Source organism: Monodelphis domestica, chromosome 8 (assembly GCF_027887165.1).
Source record: "Monodelphis domestica isolate mMonDom1 chromosome 8, mMonDom1.pri, whole genome shotgun sequence".
In the NCBI taxonomy this organism is placed as follows: domain Eukaryota; kingdom Metazoa; phylum Chordata; class Mammalia; order Didelphimorphia; family Didelphidae; genus Monodelphis; species Monodelphis domestica.
This window is the reverse complement of record NC_077234.1, coordinates 82,112,049-82,123,481: the sequence shown is the minus strand read 5'-3', so window position 1 is coordinate 82,123,481 and position 11,433 is coordinate 82,112,049. Positions and strand designations below refer to the sequence as shown.

The 11,433-nt window shown below is 36.2% G+C and overlaps 1 protein-coding gene across 50 annotated transcripts in view; it reads left to right on the top strand.

Moving 5' to 3' along the window:
- MAP2 (microtubule associated protein 2) overlaps positions 1-11,433 on the top strand; it is a 352,353-nt gene that overhangs the window by 280,443 nt on the left and 60,477 nt on the right. For 29 of the 50 annotated variants that reach the window (XM_007501818.3, XM_056808314.1, XM_056808312.1 and 26 more), the window contains one exon: positions 10,449-10,562. The exons of the other annotated variants lie outside the window; for them this stretch is intronic. In XM_007501818.3, the coding sequence (XP_007501880.2) occupies positions 10,449-10,562 (114 nt within the window). The remainder of the gene's footprint in view (positions 1-10,448; positions 10,563-11,433) is intronic. 50 annotated transcript variants of the gene reach the window in all.

The window sequence follows — 11,433 nt, the reverse complement described above, 5'->3', positions numbered from 1 at the left end:
ATTGTTGTTCCTAGTATTACCACTTCAATCACCAACAAAACTACTACTGCTGCTGCTACCTAGGCTATTACTGTTGCATCAGAGATGGAATTAGAATATGTCAGAGGATACTAGTAAAAAAAAAAGGCTTTGTCACAGACTTAGTCCTCTTATGTTCCTTTCTTTCTGGCCATTATTTTTTCCTAAATTCATGATTATTAGATATTGTAGTGGGAAATTTTTTAAGAAGAAGAATATAAACTAATTTCTAAACTCAGGAGAACTTCGTATATAACAAAAATCCCCAACCCCACTAGTTTTAAGAATCTGATCTAATAATGAAAATTTCCCATTTCTTCATACCAAGACCGTCCTTTGGTTTCTCTATTAAAATTAATGACATTGTCATTTTTAAACATGTTTTGAATAAAATAGGCACCAAGATTTGGGCTGAGAATATTAGTTTCATATTACCAATCTAAGGAATTTTATAACCTGTACAGTTATATGACACATTTCACTCAAATGGAAACTGAATTTTGAAGATATCTGAAAAGCTTTAGACTCTTTGGTACAGAATAGCAGGGAAAAAAATGCTGACTGGCCTCAGATAGTTAGCTATGTGACCCTGGGCAAGTCATTTAACCCTAATTACCTGACCCTTACCACTCTTCTGCCTTAGAAACAATACTTAATAAAAAACATAAGGTAAGGATTTAAAAAAGAATACTGTACTGGTAGTAAGAAGAAATGTTGCAAATCCTGGCTTCATTACTGTTACTCTTTAATGTTAGGCAGTCTACTCTCCCCATCCCTACCATTCCCCATGTGACCCATAGTTTTCTTTGCTATAAAATTAGGGATTTAGGTAGAAATGCCTATATTCTAACTCCATCTCTATTATCTTGTAATAATTATTTCCATTAAAACATTGTAAAGCAATTTGTAGATTTCATGGGCTAAAATCACAGGATATTTCTGGTTCTCATATATTTCATATCAGAAAAGTAGTAATATTCCACTTTGTTTTTTACATATACTGAAAACCCCCAAACAAATAAAACAAATATAGCAAATAGAAAGCTCCAGTCACTACCGTCAAAATTTACCAAGCTCCTGTCTTTGCCTTTCCCCTACTGGGTTCAAGTCCTAACAAATGTCTGCAGATAGCTTTGTTCCATGGTTCATAGATATAGGACTGGGATAAACCTTAGCAGTCATCCCACTCTACTATGATGCAGAAAAGTCATTTCGAGTCTGATCTTTTACATTTATCCTCTGTATGAATTACAGGCTTTCTATGGCTATTGCCATAGTTCAACACATCTGTCTTTACACTGATACCCTTTCAGATATTCTGGGCCTTGTCAGTTCCTTAGATTAAATCCTTGGCTAACTAAGGTAGTGCTCAAAGACCTTCATTTACTAAAAGATGGTCATGGTAAAGCTCGCTTTAGAGTTTACCCCAATAAAGGACCTCACAGGAAAAAATGTTGAGTTTTTTTTTTTATTTGCACTGACTATACCTCTAATCCTGGCCATCCATCTACTAAATGAATATTCAGGCAGAAGCATGGATTGAATTGCTCAATGTCATTAGCACTACTGGAAAAAATGGGGAAAAAAACTATCCTCTGCCCTCTCTACAAAATTATATGGTCTTTAAAAGCAAAGATTATGCATTGTGTAGCTCCATATCCCCTGTTGTGCCACTTGCAAAAAGTAATTACTTGGTAAATATTTATTGACTGAAAAAATTGATATCTGATTGGTCCTGAGATAAAAGCATCATTCCCCAGAAAAGAGACAACACATGTTGACTATATACCTGTTCACTGCCATTTTTTTAATAGTAAGCTAGTAGATGTCACATAGAAAATGGTTATATTCTTGACAACAATATCTATAAATTGCCTCCACTTGTACCTGAAATATCATTCAGAGATTTAGATATGTCTGTGTAATTTCTAATGCATTCTTCTACATGATAATTATGTACAAGCCAGACTGGTATACATGATAGACTATACATCATATTATATCAATTAACCTGAAAAGGAAGTATCCATGCCTATTTCCAGCTGCAAATGACCTTGGCAAAAGCTAATGGACTAAACATCATTCCATATTATGGTCAAATTCCTCTTATAATTGATAGGAGTCTGGCTGGAGAAGAGACCATATAATTTGGCATGTTTTATGAATTCTTATTGTAGAAATATCAGGGAAACCAAAAGGAAAGCTGGTCCTTCAGTTTCCCTCATCACCAATTGCATGAGGGAAAGCAAGCATCATAGGAACCATTTACTTTTCAGATTAATCAAAGCAAAAAGCGAACAACTTTTCTTATTTCCTTGTTTTTTTAATTTATCAAGGACATTTATTTCACAGGGAGCTGTACACTACACAGTGCTTTCCTTGTGGACAAGTTTCCATGTCGGCAGCAATTAGCATTGGTTTCCTGGGTAACCATTCTGTACCCTACTGAGAGAAACCTTTTCTTGACAGGAGCATTCTGTCTGAAAATGTTTTGTTTTCCTTGTTTCTTAAGCTTATGGTACATTTGCTTTATTTTATTTCTTTTAACATAGCATTATTATACCTTTTTCCCTCGCAAACAGCAAAATTGTTGGCTTTTATATTCCATCTGGTTGTATTTACTGTCATTGTACCTTGCCTCTCATCTTTTAACCACAACCTGAAAGAAATCAGCATAAACATGCTCTCAGGGACATGCCAAGTTTCTTTGGATTTCTTGTTCTGAATCTAATTAGTAGAACTGTGAATATTCAAGCAATCACAGCTGGTCTTGATGATAACACAAAGGTTACACATTGAAAAAAAAATTCTTTGTGTGCCCAAGATGGACTCATATACTTTGTATCATAGAATGTTAGAGCTGGAAATGATCTAAGAGATTCTCTAGCCCAACTACTTCATTTTACCGAGGAGTAAAATGAAACCTAAAGAGGTAAAATGACATATTCCATAATTTAATCTTGGAAGTAGCTGTAAATTTTTCACTGAGGCTGGGCAAGTTCCAAATCTGTTGTTTTCATTGCTGGAGGGTATGGGGATGCAATTTTGATAGAATTATATGGTGAAGTAACAAATGTATATTTGGTATCAAGGGATTATTTCACTATGGTTCTAAGACAATATTAGGATGGATTGAATGTACTCACTGAAGTAGTGGAGAATGAGTCTTATAATGGAAGAATCTAGCAGCTTGAAATAGTAATAAATGTCCGGGCAGTTTGGTTCTGCAGGATCTTTTAGTGCAAAGAAAGGTATTGTAGAAAGTACATTCTGTGCATTTTCGAGCTCTAGAGATGAAATAAATTTAAAAGCAGTAGCTGGAGTTACTCTTTGTAGAGTGGTGATGAAACCATCCTTCAGTGAAGAGCTCATTAGTAAAGTGACAGGGACTCGCGGTATAAAAAAATATAACATATAGGATTACAAAAGAATACCAACATATTTTTAGAAGCTTACAAACTACAGGCTAAGAAGCCCTGACTAGGGGAAAATGCCCAGAATGTTGGTGGCTCCTCTGAAGGATCTACAGAAGAATGTGGACAGAAAGCATACAAGATGAGAAAGCTCTGATTGAATCAATCACTAAGTATCTATTAAGTGATAATAATGTGCCAAGAACTGTTCTAGGCACTGGAGAAACAAATACAAAAATGAGACAACCCATGCCCCCAAAGAATTTACATTCTACCCATATTGGTGAAATCACAAGAATGACAAATTTAGATTTAGGCAATCCTCAGTTATCTTTCCTGCACATTATCTTTTTTGTATTATTGCAAGAGTAGCCCCTATAGAGAGTACAAAAAGAGAAGGTGGGATGGTGCCAAAGACTAATTCCTCATCATTTCACATTTTACTTCTTACTGTCTTAGTAACAACTCTAAGACAAGCAACAACAACAAGTAACAACTCTAAGAATGGCAAGCAAGTTCTAGACACACAGGGTTAAGTGACTTACCCAGGGTCACACAGCTAGGAACTATCTGAGGGCAGATTTAAACCCAGGTCTTCCAGACTTCAGGTCTGGCACTCTATTCACTGAGCCGCCTTGCTGCCCCTGCTGTCAACTTTTAATAGAACACTCTACAAGTGCCAATTGGGTGCAGAATACTGTGCTAGTCCATGAAGGATATACACAATTTAGATAAGACATAAGTCCCTACCCCCCTGCATTTAATTCTTGGTTTCTCTTTTCTGGTGACTCCCTTCTATTGTTTATTCAGGACAGAAGAGGTGGGGGAAGTCCTAAAAGCCAGAAAAGAGGAGAATTGACTAGAGACTAAATTTGGCAGGTGGAAAACAAAAGCCCATAATTAAAACAAGCAAACAGAACTTAAAATTATCCGATTTCCAGAGTTCTGGTTTTATGAATATCTTCCTCTGGATTTGTTCTGTTTGTTCTATATACTTGTCATTACTCTTTCCTGAACTTTAACTGAACCTTAACTAAAAGCCCAAGACCCTGTAGCCATTGTCTAAAGATGTTGTTTCCACAGTAGCTCCCCTATTTATAGACTCTGTTACGATGAGGCTGTCTTTTCTTTTTGCAGTGAAGTCACTGTTTTTGCTACAGTGACTGAGCCTTCTCGGTAACAAAAATATCTATTCAGGGGAAACTCGAAAATCAACTTTACTTGCTAAAATTCCCTAAAATAAATCTGTGAATTTTTTTAAATTTACTCTGATTAAAATTATATATTCTGCAACTTTCTGCTACTTCCTATTCAATATTATGCACTTTTCCCATCCCACTTGCCCAAAGAAACTTTATAAGTACAAGATGAAACTTAGTTCTTAACAGCCTATTTGATGATTAAAGTATCACAGGCCCAAAGCATGGCAAATCTTCTGTGAATACACAAAAACATCTGTGTGATTTGGTGGGGAAATTCCTCCATCTGTGCCTTATTATATAAGTCTTAGGAAGTTTACTAAAGCACCCAGAGAGTGAATGACTTGTCCGTGGCTACACAGCTTCTAAACATCAAAGGTGGCCTCAGGCCCAGCACTCTATTTACTATTCCACATATTTGTCTAATCAGTCATTTTCAAGAGACGTATCACCAGACTGGCCGAGAGGTGATGAATAGTTGAACTATAACTCCTAAAAACCATTTGTTAAACTGTAAAGGGGCCAGGATCTGTAATAATAGTCCCTGGAGTTCTTATTTTGAGATATTATCTGCAAGAATATGTCCTTTAAAGATCAGTATTCAAAATATTATATACTTTATTTAATGCTATTTTATATAACACATACCCTTGATGTAGTTAAAATGAGTATCCTTGGGCAATTCTCCCAAATTTCATTATTGTTCATGTTTAGTCAAGTTTGACTCTTCCTGATCCCATTTGGGTTTTTCTCAGCAAAGCTACTGGAGTGGTTTGCCTTTATCCTTCTCCAGCTCATTTTACTGATGGGAAAACTGAGGCAAACAGATTCAATCACTTTGCACAAGATCACACAACTATTAAGTGTCTGAGGCTGGATTTAAACTGAGGTCCTCCTGACTTCAGGCTGGGCACTCTATCCACATTGCTGCCTAGCTGCCCTCTCTCAAAATACAAGTATAAAATAAATGTGATATATTCAAAACACCAATGGGTCTACCCTCTCAGTGACTAAGGATTGCACCTCCCAATAAGAATCGAATATGTGCACAACTTCCCCATAGAGAGAGGAAGCTGACTGAGATTCCACTCTGACTCCATGGATAGGAATAACTGCTAGATGATGATGAAGTGATCCCAAGGTCCCTGGCCACGGTGGTAGAAGACTGAAACAAGTATGCTCCTGTCTCAAATAAAGGGTAATTTCTGGAGACAGAACTTGTTGCTTGGGAACAAGTAATTTGCCCCAGGTTCATAAGCATTCTATCATAAGTTCTCTCACATTTTCTCAGGCAGATTATGTTGCTCCTAGGAAGAGACTGATGTTGTTCAGTTGTTCTGTCATGTCTGACTCTTCGTGACTCGGTGGTTCACATTGCACCGCTGCTTGTCAAGGGGGGTTTTCTTGGCAGATACTAGAGTGATTTGCCGTTACCTTCTCCAGGGACTACTTATACTTATTTCTGTCCTAGCTTTCATTCAACCAGTAGGCTGATTTCACTTTTGCATTTGCTTGGGCAATTACTAAAGGAAAGAAGTGTCAGCAATTTCTCCAGGGAGAAATCATACAAAATGACTACTGATAATATGATGAGAAATACCAGCTCTCTTTGTACAGTTGAAGAGGATGGGGAGGGATAAGAGTTCCCTGAATTATTGTCAGACCAGCCAATCATTGAAATGGTAAGTGGGGAAAGAGGGCGGGCAGATTTCCTTATGCCCCTATTATAGTTTCCCTCTCCTCCTCCACATCTCACTCCCATATCTCCTAAGGGTGGCATTCTTGAAAGATGTTGATATTTTCAAGTTATCTAGATCAAATTTAATTTCACTTTGGGGCAAGCTACCTGTAAGCATAGGTTAGGAAGCATCAATATTTGCCAGCTATTTCAGATTGACATTTTAGGAATACTTCTGATTATATTTGCTTTTATAACTCAAAAAATTCACTACAGGGGTAGCTGGGTGGTTCAGTGGATTGAGAGACAGGTCTAGAGATGGGAGGTGCTAGGTTCAAATATGGCCTCAGACACTTCCCAGCTGTGTTACTCTGGGCAAGTCACTTAACTCCCCTTGTCTAGCCCTTACCATTCTTCTGCCTTGGAACCAATAGAGTATTGATTCCAAGAAGGAAGGTAAGGGTTTTAAAAAATGCACTACAGGCATTTAAAAGTCCAAATCAATGGCTCTACTCCCACTAGTGAATGTGATGAGATTAGACCTGTAATTTTGTTGATCCTGAAGATTTCTAACAGGAACACTCCCTTTACTGATGCATATTGGCACCTTCTCCGTAAATGATAGTCTTTTGCTTTTGCATGTAAACTTTCAGTAATGAATCTAGGAGAAGGTCTTCAACTTTACCTAAAACTTATTAGATTTTATTTTTTTTTAACTGAGCTTCTCCAAATATGTGCACCTGTACATTATTTCTATGACTCCAGGTCTGTGTTCTGCTATTTTGCAGCCTCACCTTACCAATAAATCATGTCACCTTTTTGGATCCATTTTCTCAACTACAAAATTGAGGGGCTGGACTAGATTCATCTATAGGACCTTACAAGATCTTATGATCTTTGTCAATGACATTTTTCCCATTCACCACTTTTAAAGCATGCTTAGATAGACACTACATGGAAATAGAGTTTGGTCAACTTCTTCCATCTCTAGCAGTGCTTTGCATATAGTACGCATTTAATAAGTATTTGGTGAATTAAATTAAATCATGTGAAATCATTATGTTGTGTTCATTAATTAATTAATTAGTAGAATATTTAAGGTAGAAGTCAGACTCATGCTTTAAGCTCTAGATTTAGATTCATATACATTTATTGATAACAGCTTTAAGATTTGCAAAGAACTAATCTTATTTGACTTCACAATCCTATGAGGTAGGTGTTATTACTATCCTCATTTACAGATGAGAAAGCTGAGGCTGAGAGGAACTAGAACCCAGTTATTTCTAATTTTATGTATAGCACTAGACCCCAATCTTTAAGGGTCTATAGCTTTTACATTAAGAGACTAGGTGCCATTTATTTTATCAAACAGTGATTTAAAAAACAGCATATCCCTTAAAAGAAATAAAGGGCAGATGATGAAAGATAGGATATTCATCCTTTGAGGGAAAAAGTGGGGAATAATGGGTATGGAACGTTTATTTTGTTAAATATAATCACTTTGCCTATTAGTTTTGCTTAACTGTTTTTCATTGTGGCAAGGGAGGATTCGGTAGGATTTGGTATATTGGAAAAATAACTATGGCTATAAACAATTGAAAGCTTCATTAAATATGGGGGAAAACAGATTAGATGGTCTCTAGCCCCATTTTCCTGCACCTTCATATCCAGTTGCCTATGAGGGAACATTAACCACAGAATCTAATTACTTCACTTATATTATGTTGGAATCATCCTTAACTCTTCCCTCTCCTTAATGTCTCATATGCAATCTTGTAAATTCCACATAATATATCTTGTATCCGTGTCCCAATTGCTATTCCCCAAACCACCATGCTAGTCTGTGCTCTCATCACCTCCTACTTTGACTATTTCAATAGACTCCAAATTGTCATACAACTCTTTGGTCTCTCCCTCCCCAAGTCATCGTTCACACAGCTCCCAATGTGCTATTCCTAAAGCACTACCTTGCTCAAGAAGCTCCAAAGACTCTTGCCTTTGTAAAAATCCAAACTCCTATGATAGGCTTTCAAAGACTCACAATTTGGTTCCAGCCTACCTCGCCAGGATCATTTTTGATGATAGCACACTCTGCTATCTAATACAGCTGGTTTGTTTGCTGTTTCTTGTGTCCATCTACTTAAATTCCCACATTCTTGGTTTTTCTCAGCCTTTCACCCATGCATTGAATGTACTCTTTCCTAAACTCTGCCCAACAGCAACATTTTCTTCCTTCAGAGGTCACCTCCAATGTTACTTCTTACAAGAAACCCAACTCACTTACCCACTTCCATCCCAGTTGCTTGTGTCTTTCTCCCAGAAATTACTTTGCATATATTTTGTACTTAGGGTTATATGCACATATTGTTTCCTCTAATAGCATATAAGCTCTTTTGGGTAGAGACAGTTTAATCTTTATGTCCCTTGCACCAAACACAGTGTCTAGCAAATAGTGAGCTCTTAATAAATGTTTGTCAAACTTGGACCTTACCTTTTCCTCGAAGCCTTAACTTTGATATATAATATATACTTAATGGGTTTGAATAATCTTTATATTAATTGTATTAATACCCAGTAAATATATATAGGCAGAATATAAAATAGTAGATTAAAAATCCTAACTCAACTTAGTTTAAATATACTTTTCTGTGTCCAGTATCCTAAAGGTTTTCTATCCATATTATATAATATCTATCATCAATTATGGCTCTAAAGAACTGTTTAAATTGAAGTAACATCAGGCAAATAGGAAAAAGTCATCAATTCAGCTTCTTAAAATCTGCTACAGCAAATATATATGAATAAACAACATGAATATATGCTATGTTTATACCAGTGCATTCAATTGTGAACTTTAAGTGGTCCTGAAGTTTTCTTCTTCTTAGGTGCATAGGTTTACTTGTGCAGTATGTGAGGAAGTATGATCTCATTTCAAAAAGTATTAAATTAGGAATCAGAATTTAAGGATGCTTTTTTTAATTCCTCTGCTTAATTCTCCATTTAAAAGGCAACATTAGCCCACTTCACAATAAAGTTATGATAAAGCAGCATAGTAGAAAAGCTTGTGGAAACTATCATCAAAAGATCTGGGATCAAGTCCCAAGTCTTTTACTTACTATCTCTTTTACTTCTGCAAGCCACTGTCTTTGGTCCTCAGTTTCCTGATCTACAAAGTAGAGGTAATGACAATAACGCCAACTACCTCAAAATATTATTGTAAAGAAAGCACTTTACACATATGAGGAACTCGTGCTATACATACTCTTTTCTTTCTAGGATGGTTTTTCTAGCCAGGCTTTCTATGGGTTTACTTTTCATTCTATAGTACTTTTTCTTCAAAAACTCTTCACTTAAGTCCTTCTCTTGTGGAATAAGGGTAAGGGTAGGTTCAAAAAGGCTTAATATCTCTTCAAAAAGAACACAGGCTTAGGAAGTTCCTGTAAAGCTTTTCATTCTTAGGTTCCTTCCCTTCAAGAACTCCTCACTCAAGTCTTCTACCTGTTGTATAAGGGTAAGCCTGAGTTCTTCAAGGCTAAAAAACTGTGTCAGAAGAACATAAACTGAAAATACCTACCTTTATCCCATCTGTCTGAGAAAGGAATATTTGGAGACTTTAACTCTGATTCGTCCTTGTAAATAGAAGATAAAAAGTGATGATGTGTTTACCAAATTTTATTTACTATTATAGTTATTTGTATGTGTGTATTTTTATTTCCTTTCTTGAGGTGTATACTCAGTAATGTTAGGGTCAGGATTGGGGTCTTTGTCATCCCTTCAGTCTCCTTTCACAGTATTTTTTATACATAGTGGACAACCAATAATTGCTTGTTGAATTAAATTAAATTAAATTTAAGTAAAAAAAATCAATAAGTCCTTGATATTACTTACATCATTTTACACTTGCCTACCTTAACTTTCCTTCTCTCTTTCTTATGTGCCAATTGGAGTATTAATGATTTTTTAGAATCCTTTTTGTTCTTTTAAATGATCTTTTTTATAGTTTTTGAGGTTGGAGAAAGCAGATTTAGGAAAGCTTATCATCTTTTGGTGATTTTCCCCTTTCTTCACCTATTTTTCAATGCATTGATAAAAATGATTTTTTTTCCTTTCTGCTTTTCCTTCTGCCACTGTTTATTACAGAGGAAGTATCTGCAAGGATAGTCCAAGTAGTAACTGCGGAAGCTGTTGCAGTCCTGAAAGGTGAACAAGAGAAAGAAGCCCAGCCTAAAGACCAACCTACAGGACTCCCTATAGGTAAATCCAGGAGCTTCCCAGGGTTATCTATACTTCCTGTCTCTATCTTGTCCTCAACCTGTATCAATTCTACTTTGTTAAGGGTGCCTAAGGTTGTTGTGACATGTTGGGCTTTAGTTCATCTTTTATAAGCAGGAAGTTTTAAATATCCTGAGTCCAATTTGGGGGAGACAGATTTTGAGTTCCTATCCTAATTCATTCTCTTAATTCTTTCATCCCCTTAGAACTAAGTCAATTAGAGAAAACTATAGTTCCATCAGTAAAGAGCTATGCATAGCTTCAAGCACAAAGAAATTACTTTCCCTTTTTTCTCAGCTTATTATAATTTCCCTAATCTCTCTCCTCTTTCTTTTCCTCTATATTTCTATTCATTTTTTTGCTATGCTATGATCCAATATAAGTCCTTATTATGCACACCTTGCACTAATTAAACAGCATCCTAACAGGGCTTGGTATTTTAAACAGGGCAACTAAGAAATAGAAGTCTATGATCTCCTCTCTTTCTAATCTGTGCTTCAGAGAACTACCAGTCTGATCTTCCTGGTGCAGAGATCTAATTATATCACTCCTTTACTGAAACATTCAGCAAAATCTTCAGTGGCTTCTTACTGTCTGTGAAATATAATTTAAACTTATATGTTATTCAAGGCCCTCTACCCACTGGGAACTTCAGCCTTATCTCTCCCCTATATGCAAGTCAAACTAGACTGCTCTTTTGTTTCCTACTTACACAGTCTTTTACCTTTTCCTGGAGTAGCTTCCCAATCTATAAAGTCCACTTCTAGTGTTACCTCTTCTATGCAGCTTGGAAAAGACTACTCTCCCAGACTTTATCCAACACTTTTGTCTTGTACTTTATGGGTTTGGATTA